The sequence below is a fragment of the Temnothorax nylanderi genome, unplaced genomic scaffold, assembly GCF_030848795.1.
Source record: "Temnothorax nylanderi isolate EJ_2023f unplaced genomic scaffold, tnyl_v1.0 TNYL_tig0058_pilon, whole genome shotgun sequence".
Lineage (NCBI taxonomy): Eukaryota > Metazoa > Arthropoda > Insecta > Hymenoptera > Formicidae > Temnothorax > Temnothorax nylanderi.
This window is the reverse complement of record NW_027249120.1, coordinates 800,462-824,445: the sequence shown is the minus strand read 5'-3', so window position 1 is coordinate 824,445 and position 23,984 is coordinate 800,462. Positions and strand designations below refer to the sequence as shown.

General features: G+C 34.5%; 1 protein-coding gene and 1 long non-coding RNA gene across 5 annotated transcripts in view; one reads left to right on the top strand and one right to left on the bottom strand.

Annotated features, from left to right (window-relative positions):
- The window catches only part of LOC139773181 (uncharacterized), a 127,291-nt gene that overhangs the window by 61,741 nt on the left and 41,566 nt on the right, over nucleotides 1–23,984 (top strand). The gene's annotated exons all lie outside the window — the stretch shown is intronic.
- Nucleotides 8,578–15,262, bottom strand: LOC139773170 (serine protease inhibitor swm-1-like). 4 transcript variants are annotated; one of them, XM_071707444.1, is made up of 6 exons: nucleotides 15,095–15,262; nucleotides 13,706–13,846; nucleotides 12,230–12,333; nucleotides 11,991–12,048; nucleotides 9,870–9,976; nucleotides 8,578–9,688 (listed from the first exon to the last, which is right to left on the bottom strand). In XM_071707444.1, the coding sequence occupies exons 3-6, from the start codon at nucleotides 12,329–12,331 to the stop codon at nucleotides 9,599–9,601; spliced, it is 357 nt and encodes a 118-aa protein (XP_071563545.1). In that variant the 5' UTR covers nucleotides 12,332–12,333; nucleotides 13,706–13,846; nucleotides 15,095–15,262; the 3' UTR covers nucleotides 8,578–9,598. The 4 variants fall into 4 exon arrangements, with proteins under 4 accessions (XP_071563545.1, XP_071563543.1, XP_071563546.1 ...); XM_071707442.1 differs by lacking the exon at nucleotides 13,706–13,846; XM_071707445.1 differs by lacking the exon at nucleotides 15,095–15,262 and having other exon boundaries at nucleotides 13,575–13,707.

Sequence of the window (23,984 nt, the reverse complement as noted above, 5' to 3'; positions counted from 1 at the left end):
AATCAATTCTGTATAAAAGATGGGCTTCTCGGCGCCATATTGATTACACACACACACACACACACACACACACACACACACACACACACACACAGGCTCCGCCCCCCTGTCAGATCCCGATATCGATCAATTTATTAGCTGATCTTCACGCTGAGAAAGAGCAGTTTACGTTTTGAAAATTATTATTTATCATCTAACTTATTGCATCAGCGTGTTCATGTGTTTACGCGCATACATACACATAAAAACTTTGTTTATTATCGTTCGCGACAACATTACTCAGAATTCCATCATATAGATTTCGTTATAATCTTATACATAATTAATAATTAATAATTTAATTATGCTGAGGCAGAATTACTATTAGGAGTATAACTAAGTTCTTGCCGTTTTTCACAAAAATTCTTTTTATTAATACAAAAGAAACGATACAATTGTTTTAGTCAAAATATTTTCCATTTGCATCTACTACTTTTTGCCATCTTTCAGGTAGCATACGGATGCCGCGGCGAAAGACTCTCTGTCTCTACGCGATAATGCTGTCGACTCATTTTCTAGTATCTGCTTTATTTTGAAAGTGTGTATCGGAAAGGCTGTGCTGCATCGACTAAATCAGACGGCGCGATATCTACGAGAGTACTCTGGGTGGAAAAGGACTTTCCATTCGAGATTATACAGCGTTTGTTTGATCTTATAAGCAACATGGGACCTTGCGTTATCATGGAGCAAAATGTCTTTGCGTCGTTCTGAGGCATATCCGGTCGTTTTTCTTGGAGCAAAACGTTATGTGTATCAATTAAACCGTTTGAACGAGGCACATCAAGAAAAACGGCTGGTAAAACGAGGCAAAAACATTTTGGTCCATGATAACGCGAGGTTCTATTGCTCATAAGTCATTAGATCAAACAAACACTGTATAATCTCGAACAGGAAGTCCTTTTCCACCCAGAGTACTCTCCAGATATCGCACCGTCTGATTACCACTTGTTTTGGTCGATGCAGCACAGCTTCTCCGAAACACACTTTCAAAATGAAGCAGATACTAGAAAATGAGTCGACAGCATTATCGCGTCGAGACATTTTTTTACTCTTAAAAGACATTCTTTCGCCGTGGCATCAGTATGCTGCCTGAAAGATGGCAAAATATGATGCAAACGGAAAATATTTTGATTAAATAAGAATAATTTGTTGTGTCATATGTTTTGTAAACTGTAAACTGATAGCCATTCTAAGCAAGAGGCAAGTATTATAAGAAATAAATAAATAAATAAAAATAAATTGCCCGATTTGTGGAAATATCTTTTCGGATAATATTATTTTGAATCGATAGGACTGAAGCGTTTATTTAGTTTTTTTTTTAAACGCTTGATGTAAAAAATATATTTTACTTTATAAACGGAATGTGTATATTCAATAAGTTTATTCTGTGTTCATACAGGATGATCATTATCGTCTGCGCGTTAATAATATTAATAATATTAATATATCGTGAGTCACAAGACTGGTTTATAGATTTTTTACTGTATTTTATTATTATGTTTTATTGTCTCGTGTTATAAAAACTTGCTTTTTTATCATTTATATATTTAACATACATAAAATATTATACAGGGAATCTAATATATAAATGCTTGAAATACACATGTAAAGCAGATAAGATATCCTCTATTACAAAATTTTACCTGCAAATATAAACATTATTGTATATGTATATGTTACATATAACGTTAAAATGACTTACACCTAATTTTCCAGTGAACGTAACTAATAAAGATTCATACTGTTTTTTCTCTTGCATGTGTCACGCGCACGTAAAAATAGAAGCGCAAGAAAGCAATGGATTATAACATAGTCCAGTATAATACACATTGATTTCTCGAGATCCATGATAATCTGCGTATAGTTATAAGACGAGAAATTAGACGTTGTTTAATAAACAATATATCTATTATACCTTTCCCCGATCGTGCGCATTGTAATTTACAAAGATATAAAAATAACTGCGTTTATATACATATTTTTTAGTTTTTAATTTTCTGTTTCTATTTCTATTTTACTCTTTCAATTTATAATAATATTTATTAATTACGAATTTATAAAAATACGAATTATATAAATTCGAAAATGTTTATTAAGAAAGTCTTAGAAAAAGCTAAGCTCAGAAAAAGCTCAGCAGATTTAATTTTGCGATATTTATTTATTTTATTTTAAATTTATAAAGAATATATAAATACCTACTATTAACAGAGAGGCGAATATATTAATAATTTCGTTTGTTTTTAATTAATCAGTAAATATATAATAATGTGTCAAATTGCATTTATTACATGTTAATATTAGCATGCCGATGATTTTTAGTTGAAATTTTTGTAAAAAATATCGTTGACGTTAAAATTTCTCAACTCTTTAGTAAGTACATAATTGTTATTTTCTATAGCATTGTGAAGGGTGCACACAGTTTCCTGAGGAATTTAGCAGAAATCCTTGTCTGCATTGGCATCCTATCACGCATTGCTGAAAAAAGAATAATAGTATCAGAATAGTATCAAGAAACGAATAGTAAAATTTTGATATAAACTATTGTAATATATGTAATTTAAACAAAATATTTTACCGTTAATCACACGTTTTCACTTGAAAAGAAATATAACTTTCGACAGAATTAGCGTATTCAGCAAAATCAAGTAATAAATACCAGAGTGCAGGGTTGATTAGGTTGCGAGTTGCAAGATGGTGGACATGCCGATCCACAAGTGGTCCACTCTTGATTTCTCGGACACCGTCTCTGTGCGATAGTCATGCCTGTAGCACATGTGCAGTGTTACACAAGTTACAATCAAGTTCAATTACAATATTAAATTACAGTTAAAAATGGGAACTAAGATATGCGATGATAATTGTTTATGAAACGAATTTAGTCGCAGAGTAAGGAAACGCAATAAACTCTTGCGTGGCACAAAAACTTACTGCAAAGCACTCCAATCATTAGGAGTAATACGAAACTAGCGCGAGACATGGTTAATAATCCTTGCACTTTATTTCATGGACTGATGTTCCTGATGCGAGACATGCGCTTTTATATACCGATTAGTTTATTAGCTGACCTTTACGCTGAGAAAGAGCAGTTTACGTTTTGAAAATTATTATCTATTATCTCACTTATTGCATCAGCGTGTTCATGTGCTTACGCATACATACACATAAAAACCTCGTTTATTATCGTTCGCGACATTACTCAGAATTCCAACATATAGAATTCGTTATAACCGTATATGTAATTAATAATTTATAATTTAATTATGTTGAGCTAGAATTGTTAAATGAGTATTAAATTAAAGACATAATATGTGTGAAAAATCAATTTTAAACTTTATATTATATGTTATATAATATATTATAAATTATGTATTATATCTATATCATAAAAATATATATAATAAAATTAAATAATGTAATATAAAATATAATATAAGAATAATGTGTTGCATCATGTATATTGTAAACTGATAGCCATTCTATGCAAGGGAAGTATTATAAGAAATAAATCAATAAATAAAAATAAATTGTCCGATTTATGGAATTATCTTTCCGGATAATATTATTTGGAATCGATAAAATTGAAGTGTTTATTTAGTTTTTTCTAAAAACATTTGATGTAAAAAGTATATTTTACTTTATAAACAGAATGTGTATATTCAATAAGTTTATTCTGTGCCCACACAGGGTGCATCATTATCGTCTGCGTTAATAATATTAATATATCGTGAGTCACATGATTAGATTACAGATTTTTTACTGTATTGTATTATTATTATGTTTTACAATTTTCTCATGTTATAAAAGCTTGCTTTTTTAACATTTATATATATTTAATATATATTTAAAATATTATATTTCCTTATTTATTCAACGTCAATTTCTCGATAATTAATGAAATATTGTACAGGAAATCTAATATATAAAACAGCCAAATACACACATATAGTGCACAATATATTATATATTACGACATTTCTATATGTCTATTCATCATAAACAAAATTAGATATTGAAATTATCGATTAGATATAATCTGATAATCCGGTTAGAAGTAGTAAAACATTTTGCACTTGTCTTATAATCCGATTTTTGTTCATTGTTTTCTTGGCTATTAATAATTTAATAAAACATCAAATGTGTGTATAATAGCGACAACTGGAAATTAATATTAATAGCCAACCGGATTAGATATTCATAGCCATAAGAAGTATAATTTATATACGTGTAGTTATTATTCCAGATGCTACCTAAGTTTTTTCTTAAGATTTTTTATCGAATATAAAGTCGATTCTTTTTCTAAAAGATATATTTAGGAAATGTATGTATATCTTGTTTGAGTATATTGTTCGCTGAAAAATATTAATATTATACATGAAATCATGAAATGTTATCGAATGACTATACTAAAATTATTATATTATATATTCATATTTGTTGCAAGAGAATACTATTTACTGCTAATTTCAAATTTGTTGTAGAGTTAAGAAAGAAATCGCCAGTTTATCTTTAGTATTTAGTTTTCTATTTATTTGTCTTTGACATTACATGCATATTATTTTACATTTCTTAATTTAAAACAAGTAATAATTTGGTAAAGCCATGGATACGGGACATAGGATTCTAGAAACCTTTGACAAAGTTTTCTAAATGTTTTTGAATATATTTTATTAAAAATATGAAACACAATGTTGGTTTTACAAAATTGAACAATTCAAATAAATGTAACTACATAATACAATTGTTTAGATTAGTGTAGTACAACTACAAGTCTGCGTAACAAGCTTACTAATCTACGAAAAGACTTTTAACGCTGATTGGATTTACGTATCATTTTAGATAATACGAAATATTCTCGTTTGAAAATCATGCTTTCTGAATTAATATATTGAAGAAGGTCGACAATGTTGTATAGGTATACATCTGTTTTGCAGGTTTACATCTCTTACATATCCTTCCGCGCACTCGCATCCAGGTATACATGCCTATAAAACAAAATAAAGCAATTAAGAATTAAAGATACAAAAGTTTTATATTTAATCAAAATTAGTTTCAAGTATATTTTTAGATTCTATTTGCTAAGAAATATACACATAATTTCCAACTAAATTAATTATTTTAAAAAACTAGTCGATACCAGGTGTATTTATTTTTGACGTAAATAAAGAAAAAATTTTGTTAAAATATTTAATCAACTTGTTTAAAACATTTCTTAATATATCTCTTTCGTTAGAGGATGCAATACTGACCAGTGTACAGATAGGCGTTGGATTTTGACAGGTGCCTGGGCACGTTCCACATCTTTTATATACTTCGTTCTCACCGCAATTAGGCGCAGCACCTACACAAATGTAGTTAAAAATTAATTATTTACATAGTAAAGTTTTTATAAAAATATTGTTATTATATAAAATATTCTTTAGTTTCGCTTTTCCTACTCATTACTTCATAAAGATATTGTCTGAAGCGAGTTCTATAAAACGGCTGTCAGCAAGTTACATTCTCGCTGTCAAGCAGAAAGCTTATTATTCTACATTTTTATATAACGTATACAATTCTCTCTATTATTGGATTAATATGAAAAATGTATTCTTTTTCCTATTAAATTCTGTATTATAAATAAACTTATTTCTGGAATTGCAAATACGAAATTTACTGAAAGAGAGATTAAAAGACTTCTTTTTAAAAAAAGGAATGTAGCGAAGCTATAACAATGGCTATAATTTTATTTTGACATTGTTATGACTTCGCCCGTAATTTTATTTAACAAATACGATTATTATTACACGATCTTGCGTTTTAATCTAACACTTGCACACTCTTACGTAGCGTCAAAGTAAAACTCCATTATTTACAGATAAAATTTCAATATTTAACAATTTTGTTTATTATTGTGTTGGACTTACTGATTGTAGCGACTGCCACGATGAGGAAGAGGAAAGCTACGATGCGAGCCATGCTTGTGTCTTCGAATTCGCGTTGCTTGCACTCGAACAACTCGAGATAGACTGATGCTAGCTGTCCATTTCATTGAGTTTATATAGCCCATGGTGGATGGCCTTCGACCGCGACAAGTTGTTTCTCGAGATAGATTTTTTCGGCATACTTCCGTCTTTCTCTCGACTCATCTCATAGTTCTGTACGTGACTATTGGCTCGGAGGCTTGGACCGTTATCAAAACGTGGGATGTGAATTTTAAACATGATTATCTATCTATAGGCTTGTAATCTACACGGAAAAAGGTTTTCACCGTATGAGATCATGCAAGGCGGACCATGAAACGCGCTGCGCCCTGCCACTACGCTGGGCCGTGTCCCCCACTCTCTTCCGTCGTGCGCCCATGTCAAAAAACGCTGCCGCGCAGCAACGTCTTTCCTCGTACTAAGCACGGGATTTTTCCGTGCATCGCACCGGCTTTCGCGTTGCGAACGTAGCACGTCGTATGGGACACGGCCCAGCGTAGTGGCAGGGCGCAGCGCGTTTCATGGTCCGCCTTGCATGATCTCATACGGTGAAAACCTTTTTCCGTGCACTCTTGATTTACCGGACACTCTCTCCGATAAAATGGTAGTTGTGCGATAGTTGTGCCTGTACACATGTGTTACACAAGTTACGGTCAATCCAATTATAATAAAAAATGGGAACTAAGATATGCGATAATTGGTTATGAAATTTTGAATTTAGTCGCAGAGTAAGGAAACGCAATAAATTCTTGCGTGGCGTAAGAACTTACTGCAAAGCACTACGATCATTATGAGTAGTAGGAAACTAGCGCGAGACATGGTTAATAATCCTTGCACTTTATTTCATGGACTTATGTTCCTGATGCGAGACAGGCCCTTTTATGGGATCTGACATCCGTAATTACGCCGTCTGGTGGTAAAAAGTAACACCATTCTCTCTCGAAGCCTATAGAATATCACGAATATATCTACGAATTTTCTCTGAATAGGATTGTACTAGCGTAATCACAGATACTCTCCAATTTATTAGCTGATCTTCACGCTGAGAAAGAGCAGTTTACGTTTTGAAAATTATTATTTATCATCTAACTTATTGCATCAGCGTGTTCATGTGTTTACTGGTTTCCGCGAACCATAATCGCATGGTTCCATAATCCATAATCATTCCATAATCGCGGAAACCAGTTCGCATACATACACATAAAAACTTTGTTTATTATCGTTCGCGACAACATTACTCAGAATTCCATCATATAGATTTCGTTATAATCTTATACATAATTAATAATTAATAATTTAATTATGCTGAGGCAGAATTACTATTAGGAGTATAACTAAGTTCTTGCCGTTTTTCACAAAAATTCTTTTTATTAATACAAAAGAAACGATACAATTGTTTTAGTCAAAATATTTTCCATTTGCATCTACTACTTTTTGCCATCTTTCAGGTAGCATACGGATGCCGCGGCGAAAGACTCTCTGTCTCTACGCGATAATGCTGTCGACTCATTTTCTAGTATCTGCTTTATTTTGAAAGTGTGTATCGGAAAGGCTGTGCTGCATCGACTAAATCAGACGGCGCGATATCTACGAGAGTACTCTGGGTGGAAAAGGACTTTCCATTCGAGATTATACAGCGTTTGTTTGATCTTATAAGCAACATGGGACCTTGCGTTATCATGGAGCAAAATGTCTTTGCGTCGTTCTGAGGCATATCCGGTCGTTTTTCTTGAAGCAAAACGTTATGTGTATCAATTAAACCGTTTGAACGAGGCACATCAAGAAAAACGGCTGGTAAAACGAGGCAAAAACATTTTGGTCCATGATAACGCGAGGTTCTATTGCTCATAAGTCATTAGATTAAACAAACACTGTATAATCTCGAACAGGAAGTCCTTTTCCACCCAGAGTACTCTCCAGATATCGCACCGTCTGATTACCACTTGTTTTGGTCGATGCAGCACAGCTTCTCCGAAACACACTTTCAAAATGAAGCAGATACTAGAAAATGAGTCGACAGCATTATCGCGTCGAGACATTTTTTTACTCTTAAAAGACATTCTTTCGCCGTGGCATCAGTATGCTGCCTGAAAGATGGCAAAATATGATGCAAACGAAAAATATTTTGATTAAAACGATTATATTGTTTCTTATGTATTGATAAAAGAATTTTTGTGAAAAACGGCGGGAACTTATTAGTTATACTCCTAATAAATGAGTATTAAATTAAAGAGATGATATATGTGTAAGTAAAGAATCAATTTTAAACTTAATATTATATATATGTTATGTAATAAATAATATATTATATATTATAAAAATATATATAATAAAGTTAAAAATATAATATAAGAATAATTTGTTGTGTCATATGTTTTGTAAACTATAAACTGATAGCCATTCTAAGCAAGAGGCAAGTATTATAAGAAATAAATAAATAAATAAAAATAAATTGCCCGATTTGTGGAAATATCTTTTCGGATAATATTATTTTGAATCAATAGGACTGAAGCGTTTATTTAGTTTTTTTTTTAAAACGCTTGATGTAAAAAATATATTTTACTTTATAAACGGAATGTGTATATTCAATAAGTTTATTCTGTGTTCATACAGGATGATCATTATCGTCTGCGCGTTAATAATATTAATAATATTAATATATCGTGAGTCACAAGACTGGTTTATAGATTTTTTACTGTATTTTATTATTATGTTTTATTGTCTCGTGTTATAAAAACTTGCTTTTTTATCATTTATATATTTAACATACATAAAATATTATACAGGGAATCTAATATATAAATGCTTGAAATACACATGTAAAGCAGATAAGATATCCTCTATTACAAAATTTTACCTGCAAATATAAACATTATTGTATATGTATATGTTACATATAACGTTAAAATGACTTACACCTAATTTTCCAGTGAACGTAACTAATAAAGATTCATACTGTTTTTTCTCTTGCATGTGTCACGCGCACGTAAAAATAGAAGCGCAAGAAAGCAATGGATTATAACATAGTCCAGTATAATACACATTGATTTCTCGAGATCCATGATAATCTGCGTATAGTTATAAGACGAGAAATTAGACGTTGTTTAATAAACAATATATCTATTATACCTTTCCCCGATCGTGCGCATTGTAATTTACAAAGATATAAAAATAACTGCGTTTATATACATATTTTTTAGTTTTTAATTTTCTGTTTCTATTTCTATTTTACTCTTTCAATTTATAATAATATTTATTAATTACGAATTTATAAAAATACGAATTATATAAATTCGAAAATGTTTATTAAGAAAGTCTTAGAAAAAGCTAAGCTCAGAAAAAGCTCAGCAGATTTAATTTTGCGATATTTATTTATTTTATTTTAAATTTATAAAGAATATATAGATACCTACTATTAACAGAGAGGCGAATATATTAATAATTTCGTTTGTTTTTAATTAATCAGTAAATATATAATAATGTGTCAAATTGCATTTATTACATGTTAATATTAGCATGCCGATGATTTTTAGTTGAAATTTTTGTAAAAAATATCGTTGACGTTAAAATTTCTCAACTCTTTAGTAAGTACATATTTGTTAATTTCTATAGCATTGTGAAGGGTGTACACAGTTTCCTGAGGAATTTAGCAGAAATCCTTGTCTGCATTGGCATCCTATCACGCATTGCTGAAAAAAGAATAATAGTATCAGAATAGTATCAAGAAACGAATAGTAAAATTTTGATATAAACTATTGTAATATATGTAATTTAAACAAAATATTTTACCGTTAATCACACGTTTTCACTTGAAAAGAAATATAACTTTCGACAGAATTCGCGTATTCAGCAAAATCAAGTAATAAATACCAGAGTGCAGGGTTGATTAGGTTGCGAGTTGCAAGATGGTGGACATGCCGATCCACAAGTGGTCCACTCTTGATTTCTTGGACACCGTCTCTGGGCGATAGTCATGCCTGTAGCACATGTGCAGTGTTACACAAGTTACAATCAAGTTCAATTACAATATTAAATTACAATTAAAAATGGGAACTAAGATATGCGATGATAATTGTTTATGAAACGAATTTAGTCGCAGAGTAAGGAAACGCAATAAATTCTTGCGTGGCACAAAAACTTACTGCAAAGCACTCCAATCATTAGGAGTAATACGAAACTAGCGCGAGACATGGTTAATAATCCTTGCACTTTATTTCATGGACTGATGTTCCTGATGCGAGACATGCGCTTTTATATACCGATTAGTTTATTAGCTGACCTTCACGCTGAGAAAGAGCAGTTTACGTTTTGAAAATTATTATCTATTATCTCACTTATTGCATCAGCGTGTTCATGTGCTTACGCATACATACACATAAAAACCTCGTTTATTATCGTTCGCGACATTACTCAGAATTCCAACATATAGAATTCGTTATAACCGTATATGTAATTAATAATTTATAATTTAATTATGTTGAGCTAGAATTGTTAAATGAGTATTAAATTAAAGACATAATATGTGTGAAAAATCAATTTTAAACTTATATTATATGTTATATAATATATTATAAATTATGTATTATATCTATATCATAAAAATATATATAATAAAATTAAATAATGTAATATAAAATATAATATAAGAATAATGTGTTGCATCATGTATATTGTAAACTGATAGCCATTCTATGCAAGGGAAGTATTATAAGAAATAAATGAATAAATAAAAATAAATTGTCCGATTTATGGAATTATCTTTCCGGATAATATTATTTGGAATCGATAAAATTGAAGTTTTTATTTAGTTTTTTCTAAAAACATTTGATGTGTAAAAAGTATATTTTACTTTATAAACGGAATGTGTATATTCAATAAGTTTATTCTGTGCCCACACAGGGTCGTCTGCGTTAATAATATTAATATATCGTGAGTCACATGATTAGATTACAGATTTTTTACTGTATTTTATTATTATTATGTTTTACAATTTTCTCATGTTATAAAAGCTTGCTTTTTTAACATTTATATATATTTAATATATATTTAAAATATTATATTTCCTTATTTATTCAACGTCAATTTCTCGATAATTAATGAAATATTGTACAGGAAATCTAATATATAAAACAGCCAAATACACACATATAGTGCAGATAACATTGCAAAATTCCACCTGCATATACATACAAACGTTATTGTATATGTATGTTACATATAACGTTAAAATGTGACGTATACCTAATTTTCCAGTGAAGTAACTGATAAAAACTGATACTGTTTTTTGCGTTGCACGCTTCGCGCACACGTAAGAATAGAAGCGCAAGAAAACAACGGATTGTACTTTGACATAGTACAGTATAATACACATTGGTTTCTCGAGATCCACGATAGTCTGCGTATAGTTATAAGACGAGAAATTAGACGTTGTTTAAAAAACAATATATTTATTATACCTTTCCCCGATCGTGCGCATTGTAATTTACAAGGACGATAATAAAAATTAATGCGTTTATTTTTATGTATTTTTTAATTTTTAATTTCTTGTTTCTTTTTCTATTTTACTCTTCCAATTTTTAATAATATTTATTAATTACAAATTTTAAAAAAGTACGAATTATATAAGTTCGAGAATGTTTCTATTAAGGGAACCTTAAAAAAAGCTTAGCAGATTTAATTCTGCGATATTTATTTTTTTTATTTTAAATTTATAAAGAATATATAGATATCTATTATTAAGAATATATAGACATCTATTATACTATTAACAGAGAGGCGAATATATTAATAATCTTGTTTGTTTTTAATTAGTCAGTAAACATATATAAACATTAATAATGTGTCAAAATGCATTTATTACATGTTAATATTAGCATGCCGATGATTTTTAGTTGAAATTTTTGTAAAAAATATCGTTGACGTTAAACAAAATTTCTCAACTCCTTAGTAAGTACATATTTGTTAATTTCTAGCATTGTGAAGGGTGCACACAGTTTCCTGAGGAATTTAACAGCAACCCATCTTTGCATTGGCATTTTTCCACGCATTGCTGAAAAAAGAATAATAGTATCAGAATAGTATCAAGAAACGAATAGTAAAATTTTGATATAAACTATTGTAATATATGTAATTTAAAATAAATATTTCACCGTTAATCACACGTTTTCACTTGAAAAGAAATATAACTTTCGACAGAATTCGCGTATTCAGCAAAATCAAGTAATAAATACCAGAGTGCAGGGTTGATTAGGTTGCGAGTTGCAAGATGGTGGACATGCCGATCCACAAATCCACTCTTGATTTCTCGGACACCGTCTCTGTGCGATAGTCATGCCTGTAGCACATGTGCAGTGTTACACAAGTTACAATCAAGTTCAATTACAATATTAAATTACAGTTAAAAATGGGAACTAAGATATGCGATGATAATTGTTTATGAAACGAATTTAGTCGCAGAGTACGGAAACGCAATAAATTCTTGCGTGGCACAAAAACTTACTGCAAAGCACTCCAATCATTAGGAGTAATACGAAACTAGCGCGAGACATGGTTAATAATCCTTGCACTTTATTTCATGGACTGATGTTCCTGATGCGAGACATGCACTTTTACATACCGATTAGTCAGCTAATAAACTGATCTTCACGAAAGAGCAGTTTATGTTTTGAAAATTATTATCTATTATCTCACTTATAGCATCAGCGTGTTCGTGTGCTTACGCATACATACACATAAAAACCTCGTTTATTATCGTTCGCGACAACATTACTCAGAATTTCAACATATAGAATTCGTTATAACCGCGTATATGTAATTAATAATTTATAATTTAATTATGTTGAGTTAGAATTGTTAAATGAGTATTATATTAAAGACATATAATATGTGTGAAAAATCAATTTTAAACTTTATATTATATATGTTATATAATATATTATAAATAATGTAATATAAAATATAATATAAGAATAATTTGTTGCATCATGTATATTGTAAACTGATAGCCAATCTATGCAAGGGAAGTATTATAAGAAATAAATGAATAAATAAAAATAAATTGTCCGATTTATGGAAATATCTTTCCGGATAATATTATTTGGAATCGATAAAATTGAAGTGTTTATTTAGTTATTTCTAAAAACGTTTAATGTAAAAAATATATTTTACTTTATAAACGGAATGTGTATATTCAATAAGTTTATTCTGTGCCCACACAGGGTGCATCATTATCTGCGTTAATAATATTAATATATCGTGAGTCACAAGATTAGATTACAGATTTTTTACTGTATTGTATTATTATTATGTTTGACAATTTTCTCATGTTATAAAAGCTTGCTTTTTTAACATTTATATATATTTAATATATATTTAAAATATTATATTTCCTTATTTATTCAACGTCAATTTCTCGATAATTAATGAAATATTGTACAGGAAATCTAATATATAAAACAGCCAAATACACACATATAGTGCAGATAACATATCCTCTATTGCAAAATTCCACCTGCATATACATACAAACGTTATTGTACATGTATGTTACATATAACGTTAAAATGTAACGTATACCTAATTTTCCAGTGAAGGTAACTGATAAAAACTGATACTGTTTTTTGCGTTGCACGGTTCGCGCACACGTAACAATAGAAGCGCAAGAAAACAACGGATTATACCTTTACATAGTTCAGTATAATACGCACCGGTTTCTCGAGATCTACGGTAGTCTGCGTATTGTCATAAGATGGGAATCACACGTTGTCGGGTAAACAATATATCTCTATTATACCTCGGTTTTTCCCGGTTGTGCGCATATACAACACGAAGGTGACTGGATGAATCGACTTTAAAAAAGAAAAAAAATGACATCCCAGATGCGTTGTCCGATTACCGTCGCTTATTCAGCGGTAGACGCGAAATTATCTTTAAATAACTGGCCTTCGTTGTCTCAGACGCGAAGAAAAAAGAGTATTTGCAAACGGTGAATTTATACGTGGAAGGTTACAATTTTAAGCGCACATTTCGCGCGCGCTGACATTTGCGAAGATATAAGTCGTATTATATACTGTTTAAGAGTTGTAATTATTGATCAAATAACATTTTAGATAAAATGCATTGTACAAGCAGATAAACCAACCATCACTACGGTAGAAATAATTAGACTTCCTAAGACATGGCATAATACGTTCGGTCAACATCATATAAATGCTAATAAAATGCTAATAGAACTTTCAGAATTGCGAAAACGCTTGTCACTCCGCCAACAAGGGTACGTAAATTAATGACGAAAACATACATTCCTACCACAATGGCCTTAAAAATCCGGATTATGCTGCAAGGATATAGTTTATGCATAAAAGATTAATCTCTTTATCTCAAAGATTAAATTATTTTTTATATTTTTTTATTCGCTGCAGCTTATGAGTCTTGCATCGTTCGGGGAGGGTTACATAAATATACATAAATTTATGTATATTAAAAATATTGACGTCGTGTTACTATTTATTCATTTTTATAAAAGTAATCAGGGAATAAATTAAAAGACAAAAAGTATCACTATTTTCTTATCTTCCTGTACCACATAAATTTTTTTGCAAATTATATGAACGACTATTTATCTTCTCAGTACATCTCATTGTACTGATAATGATTTTATAAAGTAACGATCTTGTGCGCCATGATCGTCTAGGTATAACAGGCAAGTGAATACATTTTCCGCGCATTTTCCTCGGTGCACCGAACGCAGATTCGAATGAAGCCATTCTTCCGGAATATTGTTCGCTAACAAGATGATAATGCTCGACTCCGAGTACACACGACGGAAGTCGGAAACCCCGCCTTTCGACGGGATCGGCTTCGCGTTTGCTTTAAGCCGCTTTTCGGATTATAGCAAAGCTTCTCCACAGTTGTCGTCCGGTTATTGACGGCCCGGTACGCCGAACGGCCGAACGAAGTAACCGGGCTCGACGTTCGAACGCACAATCGCGTAAGTCAAACAGTTTGGCCGGTGTTCCGAAGAGGTGCTCCAATATTTGGCCTCGTAATGTAATCCAGAAGTTGAGAGAGAGGATAACGTTCAGAATGTCCCGTACCTTTCCTACGCCTAGGCGAAATCCCGTCGAATATCGTGAGGTAGCTTCGAAATTTTCGGCAAGGTTCTTTGTACAAGTTCGCCGTCGTATTCAGCGCCGTGGTTCGCGATTAAAATGCGCCGGACAGTGTGCGATTACGATACCGTCGCTCACGCGAGCGCGACTCATGTGCTCTGTCGATCGCATTAACGCTGCGGGCGATCGGCGAACGGTGCACGATGTGGGAAGTGCGGAGGTACACTTGATTTAAAAAATCTGCGTGCATTTCATGCCAATAATAATAAAAGGAAAAAGAACGTTTAAACTTTAAAACATCCGACGGTCCTCCCAGCCTCTTATATTTTTTCGGAAATTATGTATGTTATGATCAAGTTACTCAAAGTTTTATATTCTGAGATATTTCAATTTTTCCTTGTATGCATTCTTAAATTCTTGTATTATATTTTTTATTATGTTATATTATTTTTTTTACATATGCGCTAATATAGTAATGTAACAATAAATTATTGCAATCTGCTGTTTACATACCTCCGATTTCAACAATCGATAAAAACGAATAATTCCTTGAGTTATTGATATTTACAAACTTAAAGATAATATCAAATTTCTGTAATACGCACATGTTTTTGAATTGAACAAACGTAGTGTAACTTTTGTGAGTAAGTGTAGCTCGAATGAAACGCACATGGTGAATCCAGCTCGAGTTTCGCATGCCGCACGACACGTGCGACGATCGAAACCCTCTCGTGCCAGGAGAGCGAGAGAATGAGAGGGGCAGATTCGTTGACGTACACCAAGAGAGCAAGGAGAGATGGACGCCGGTGCCTGAGGGGTTGCTCGAGTTCCTGCCGGCATTTGTTTAATTGGGAACCGACATGGTCGCCATGGCACCCCTCTCGATCGACCGTTTACTCGTCCACATGAAATCTCTTCGAAATTCACGAGCGGCGCACGAAAGCTACTCGTAGCATGCAAAAATTTATCCGTCTATTTCCGGCATATCGCACAGAATTGCAAGAAATTCAGTGAATAGGAAGAATCGTAAAAATATCGTAAAACACAATTTTATTTTTCTCCTCTTCTGAGGCATTTAAATATAACATGGTCCGTAGGTAAATTTTCGAAATTTCAATTTGTGAAGTTTTAGAGAAGTGTACCCTCATGCAATATTACGAGCTTATAGCCCTTTAGTTAACGTGTCGTGCAAGCTGCTATCGTGAAGGCCGACCACCGAGGGTGGGATTGTGAAATTTTCTCTAACCAAACATGGCCGCCAGATCAACCCTCCACAAAGCGACGTCGATGCGAAACTCCCGCTGCCCTGCCGCCGGAGGTCTCGTTGCAAGGAAACGAGGGTTGAATTCGAAATGGTGCTTAGAGTACACGTTACGTACTGGCGCGTATACCATTATCGTGAATTCATTTCTGCTTGATTATACCACTGATACTTACTATAAAACTAGCAATATGCGGCGAGAGTAAAAGAATTAGTATCTTAATGAGCTTTTTCATTTCTAAGACATGATATTTTCTTTATAAATATCATCAACAATTTCGATATTGAAAAAATACGCTTGATTGAACGCAACATGTTGGGAAGCACGCACAAAGCTGCGACTTTCGAAATTTCCTTCAGAATCGCTCGTCTCCATTACGATCTTCTTGAAATTTCAGAATGTAAATACATTTTCCTCGGGTTCGGTCGGCGTGTTAATCCGACAAAATGTAAATACTGTCCGCTGTATGAATATTCAATTAACGGACAATAGCTGTGCAAACTGGTATGTTTGTTTATTCAGGCTACTGAGGATTATCTGCAATTATCGAAGGCGTATTCTAACAATTTTCGCTTCTCGAGACAGGGAAATCTCTTTGATGACGAGATTATATCACAGAACAATTTATGTCATGTTTACATATTTATGTCGTGTTCCTTTATGGTGTGTGTATTGTGTGTAACTAGTTAAACAAATTTCAACAAGTTATATAAAACTGCACATTTTATTATTCATGATTACGCATCCGGTTGTTATTTTGGCAACTGAAAGCGAGTCAGCGATGTGACTCACGAGATATCTTTCAGACATCATATTTTATTGTATAATTAAAGCGATATTGGATTCCAAAGATACCTGTTTATTGTTTATGCAATGCTAGGAATTTCGCAGTATTAATCCGGACATAAAAATTAGCAGAAAAGAGGAAGAAATTTCTACTCTCACAAAAGGCTCGTTATCGCTTTTTCCCCGAGATCTCTTACTCTAGCGTTAGCGTTTTCCTGAAATAAGCGTTCATTCCCGGTACCGGCAAATTGATTGGAAAAATGATTGGATTTCTCAAGTATCCTGAATAGACGGGATGGTCATTACGATATCTGCAGAATAGAATAGATTCTTTTTTACTACAGAAATTTGCAAGGTTTATGCATTTTTAACCAAAAAAAGAGCCTGTTCCGGTTAGCAGGAATAAATTAGAAATAAACATCGCGGAATATGCAATTACGAACGATTAATAATCGTCGTGTTTATTCTTGTACCGCGCGATGCTGCCTATATTTGGATACCAAATGCTAAATTTTTGTGTCATGTGCCGTTGTGTGTGCCGCGAGAATACAATAAATTGCCGATTATGTAATACTGTTTTAAAAGATATTTTTTCGCATGTATATAGGTGACCCTTAGCAACTTAATTGTCTTGTCATTTTGTACAGCCGTGCAGTTCGATACAAATTTTGGACATTGATGACGTTAATTTTTTCTGATGACGATCTCCTTTTTCTTTTTTTTTTTTTTGATGATGTCATTGAATAAATCCTGCGCGATCGCGATCTTGGCGGCACGTGACATTTACATCACGCCTACATTATCGCCGTGAGACACGCTACGCATAGTACCACACGCGCGACGAATAATTCACCCTGGCCTCGTACATCTTCGGGACTTTATCTCGGGAAAAAGGGTGAGCACATTCCGAACGTCACGTTGTTCCAGCCGGCAACGTGAATACCAAACGGCGGACTGCATATAACTCACAATCAGTAAACGCGGAATTGCGTAGCGGCGGGCGCTCGAGTAGGTGATAAAGAGGGCAAATATCGTGGAATAGTTGAAAAATGGCTGGAGATTGCTGGAGTACGGGATATTATTCTCGATAGCAGAAATCATCGAGAGTCTGGACCTATAGGGACGCTTGAAGCCGCGCGTCTAAGGCAAGCGATGCGGAAATCCTCGTCGAGCTTGACATAATCCTGACATTATTGTCTCGATGTCGGTTCAGACTGTCGAATAATCCCGGGGATCCCGCGTCCTTGTCTCCCGGGTGCGACGCGATAACACCCGAGAATAGCGTGCGGACTAGTAGGGTTAACGGCGCCCGATCCGGTTTTCAATGGACGATCGATGGAATTTAAAAGCGTCCGTCGCTCGCTTGGTACGCATAGTTGTGCGCATAAATCCGCGTATTCCGGACAGCCCAAATCGCGCAACAGCGGGGATTAAAAAGCGCGCTGCCAAAAACATCTCTCCTCCCTCCCTGTTGTAGCCATACCCTTCTGCACAAACGCAAACACGTGCGATGGAACTCGTCTGGATCTCTTTGTACATATATAGGGATTTAATAAAGTCCCCTAAATGTTTCGTTATCGCGATTAATAAATTAAATTATTAATACAAATAATAATTATGTTAATAAATAATATATAATATAATATATAATAAAAGTCTAAATTATTAATATATGTACATAAGAAGAAGAAAAAATGTCTATCATAAATTGTATAAAAAATTTAATTTCTATGTAGAAAGAATCCGAAATTCTCATTAGAAAGTACATTGGTGTCAATATAATCGAGAACAGATTAATTTAACGAGTTCTCTACGAAGTATATGTTGCACGATAAGATAGCCCGTTAGAAAAATTGATTATCTAAAATTATAAACAAGATTTATTTTCGTGAAAATATATCCGAACCTCTCATTAGAAAATACATTGATATTAAATCAGATTATTTTAATGAGGTTTCTATGAAGTAGAATGCATGTTGCACGATGAAAAATGTCTGGAGAAATTGATTATCTAACATAAATCACATGATACAAAAATGATTTATTTCCATGGAGAAAGGATTCGAACTTCTCGTTAGAAGATACATTGACGTTCGTATGATCGAAAACAGATTAGTTTAATGAAGTCTCTATGCAGTAGACTGCACGTTGCACGGGGGGGGGGGATGAAATGGCTCACTGGAAAAGTTGATTATCTAACATAAATCACATATTACAAAAAAAAGTTTATTTCCATGGAGAAAGGATACGCGAACTCGTCAGGAAACGCCGTTGCCGTCGATGTGTTCGAGCGCAAATTAAACAAAGTTCAATACGCTCGGTCGCTCGCCACGAAAGTTACACGCCGCACGATGAAATGACCCGCCGGGAGAGCGTTAATTATCTAGATCTAGACGGGTATCTCTCGCGCGCGCTGGCGATTCTCCGGAGAGACGGTCGTGAAAGAAATTCAAGCGTCGTTCGGAAGATGGATCGGCCGGCCGGTTAGCCTCGCGGAGACCGATAACACGTGTGCCTTTCCTCACGGCGTTATTAGAGCCCGGCCCGGAATGAATCACGCATCAACTTAATCGCATTAACGATAAACGCTCCACCTCTAAGAACCCCCTCGGGCTGTGGATCCAGGCCCGGTCGACGCGCGTAAATATTAGCTGGCGATATTTTCTCCGCGCGATTGTCGGAACGGCGCGGCGCAATGAAAGCCGGGACTCGCGAGTATTCGCAACGACGAAGGCGCAATTATCATGTTGATTATCGCGCGACAAGCTACACTTGTCGAAGATGCGTCAGTATTTAACGCCTCACCGGCGTTATGATTCATCTTCTGTTATTGTCGCGATACGCTTCGCTTCAGCAGCGCGACATAATTTCGCTGTTGCATTTAAAATACGATAGGTACGTCTTGAATATGTAGATATAGTTTTAAATAGCAAATTGTGTTTGCCAGATTCGGAGTTAGTAGTTCTATGACTGTCGTCTTGCGTGTGTGCCGGCATAAATTCGACATAAATTTGCGCAAATGACACGCGAAAAACATCTCTGACGCAACGCTGAGCTAACCGGTCGTTCTTTTTCGATTGTTTTCTAGTAATGGTAAAAATAGCTCGGTAACAGAGACGTAAGAGACATTTCAATATAACTTCTTCTCAAGATAGAGAATTCTTCTCAAATACTTTTAAATCTCCGTGAGAGGAGAGATAGGTATTCGCGTCATTAGTCAAGGTTTAAGTACATAGGGAGGAAGGTAGTAAAAACGACCTCGGGATGCATGCCAAATTGTCTTTAAAAGCTGAAGTGGTATTTGCATGCTTAGAAAGCAGCGGATTCAAAATTTCCGACGTTGGCATTAATGGAGTTGAGAGAGAGAGAGAGAGAGAGAGAGAGAGAGAGAGAGAGAGAGAGAGAGAGAGAGAGAGAGAGAATCGATAAACACATCAAAGATTCGAATTTCCACTTCTATAGATACAGCTGAAAATGGGGAACGTGCGTAGTAACACGAAACGAAAATAGTGACTATATGAATGTGAAATTAAAACGTCGACTACAAAAAGACGGAAGAAAGCGAATTCTGAAAAATTGCTTTGACGTATACGAACAATAGTGCGGGATAATGAAAAATTATATACCAGTAAGCGATTTTTTTATTGTCTGAAAAACACGAAGCAAGTCGCAAATAATACGCACCGTGCTCTGGTGGATCGAGTAACATCACCGGTACAATTAAGCGTCTGCCTTTAATTAGGGCAATATCAAAGCACTCTCCCGAACACTAGGAGGGAAAGAGAACAATGAGAGAAAGTCAAAGTACACAATCGGACCAGCCACTGTTTGGCAAGGCTCGAACCTATCGAATAACTTGCCGCGTCCCGAGTGTATTTCAACGTAAGGGGGAAAAGTATCTTCTGTAGATTCACAGCACCCCCGCAGCACAACCTACCCCATATTATTTCTATCGCGTTTTCGTTGCGAGAGAAATAGGTAAATAAGTTTATTGTTATTCATTTTTAAAAATTTCTGTTTGATACAGACAGAAATTCAGGTCGCATAATTTACACACTAGATATGTGTAGCTGCAGCCGAATACGAGGACGGCGTGTACAAGAGCCAACCGCAGTTAGTTGGCTCATCATCGTGCTCCGCGTGAATATACATATCGTTTGAGAAAAAGTAATTTTTGAATTTAATAGGGCAATGATAACGCCCCGTGGGCATTCGTGCGTAGGGTGAGGAGAAAAAAAAGTATCTCGCCCGAATATACACGTAGTTCGAATTTAGGTAGTGGCCCCACTGTGTGCTATCTTCCCCTACGTTTTTGTTGTAATCTCCCGAGGGATGCATGAACGCACGTACGGCTCGGAGCGCGGCGTATATCGAGTGACCCTCGCCGGGATACGTTCGCAATATATACAGGAGTTTACAATTTCCGGAGTTTATAAGTCCTCCCCTATATTCTTACTATTATGCCACATTCTATGATGCATTCTGCGCGACTTAATAAAAGGATATTTACAAGGCAAGGATGTGTAAACAAATCTCTTCTACTCTGCTTTCTCTGTTTCGTGCCATTGTTATGGAGGTTATTATTTTTCCAGTGTAAATATTCCGCATATTTCGCACGGTAAAATCTTTATTCAATCTTCTCATCTGAATCTGAATAATTCGTTGAACGAGCTGATTGAAATAATTACTCTACGAAATTAAAAGACAGAGTTTTTTATTATTCTAGTCTGATTTCCCGTGAATTATACCGACCCAAGCGAAAATATTGTGGCCAGGAGACTCGTTTCGGTCCATAAAATTGCCTTCCCGACATTAGTGACAGCCCAGAAGTGTTCCCAAGCACCAAAAATTGGCGGATCTTTACGTGATCGGAATTTAGGGGTATCACCTGTGGTCGACGGGCGACTACAGTGACGCTAACTAACGTCATGTAATCAAGTAAGCAGTTTAACCGAACGATCCGGTTAGGACGACTTAGCCCTCCGTATCGACGAGGCGTCACTAATTGGTTTACAGATCTCCCGAGCCGAAGTCGGTGCTCAAAGGTCTCTCTAGTTAGCTACGTCGACCGTCTCCACGATATCCACCCGCACCGTTCAAATCCGCCCTTCGCAAATGCCCTTAATTAATACCTCCATACCCCGTTATTATATCTGTATCTCCGATCAATAATTTTTGCGAAACACGCAAGAACAAGAACGTGCGAAATTCAAACCGCAGCTGCATTTTTTCTTTCTACATTCTTTCACAGCCAACTGTTGTAAAGTTCAGAGAAAGCGAGATTGAAAAGAAAGAAACGTGCGATATCGCGCGTCCTTAAACAAGATATTTTATATTCCCATTAATGAGAAGATTTGCAGAGACTGGAAAATTATATCTGGCACGTGCTGTTCTTTCAAAGCGTCGAGCATCTCAGTATCTGAGGAATTTTTATCGCGGCTTACTCTCATGACGTCCACTCCAGCGAACGTGACGAACTGTAGATACCGTGTAAAAAAAAGATACATGAAAATATTTTTAGACCTTATGTCGCAGTAAAATGATAAATTTCATTTGTGTGCCCCGAGTATCCGCGAATATACACGACCGAATCGTATTTCAGATTTGCTGGAATCTCTATTAGGATTAAGGAGTGCAACACAGGCATCCGAGAGACACTTGAGAGCTGAAACGTCGGGCACTCTTCCACGAAGTGAAAAATGTCGTCCGTATGCAAAACAAATTGCGCGACAGCTCTCGTGGCGTTTCATTACCCCTCTGCAACCGGGGTGACTGTCTAAACTCGGGCTTTTCCCCGCCCGAGAAATTTAATTCTAGGCAGGAATGCCTGATGTCCTTTAATATCACGGTCACGACGAGTATGACGCACCGTCACCTGCGGTCGGTCCTTTAAAAATGATTAACTCGCTAAAGAAGCGACGGTCCCAGCCGCGCCGATGCCGATGAAAAATGAAAATCGCCTGCTCTGAGGACGAAACAAAGGAACCATTAACTCCCCCTCATGCTAACGATGACCATGGACCTTTCCCTAACAATATTATGGTGAATTTCTTGTATCGAGTAAACAAAGTGGGCAAACTTTCCAACGAATAATCGCACCCATATATATATAACACGATACATCAAGTTACTTTGCATACCGTGTGCGTATCTCTCGTTACGTTAATGGAAAAGAAATTTACTAATTTTTTACCTGAAACCCCTTTTGTTGTCTAACATAATGACTCAAAGTGAGATAATTTAAAATCTCTCAGATATCTGCGTTGCTTTTCTTGATCATAACAAAGATTTCAGCAAATCTGAAATACGATTGAGTAGGATAATTTAAAAAGTAACTAAGAATAAGATAAAGGTTTTGATAATTTGTAGACAAAAAAATCTTTAAATACTTTATATTTAATATAGGTCATGTGCAATTAATAAAGGCCCGATCACACTTTTTGAATTAAATTAAACTTACTAATTTGCTATCCATTTTTACAAATTATTAGAAGAAACTATATTTATATTTTAAAACTACAGAATGACATGACAGAATCGGCTTATTGTTCTAAAGTGTCGTTTCTGTTACTGGATTATGAGTGATTTTATCAATCTTAAATCGAAATCGACACGCTCCGTTGTGATCGTAAGAATCGAAGCGACACGAAATCGTATTGACAACAGAGTTGTCATGCTAACGAATGCCTAATTAGTATTCTCGTTTATCACGACTGATGAGATGCTCAAGATCAACATGCCATTACGCATAATCTTCACATTAAACGAGCTCATTAACAGTAAGGTTGAATGAAACAGATTGTTGTGAACGGATCGAAGGTCGGAGT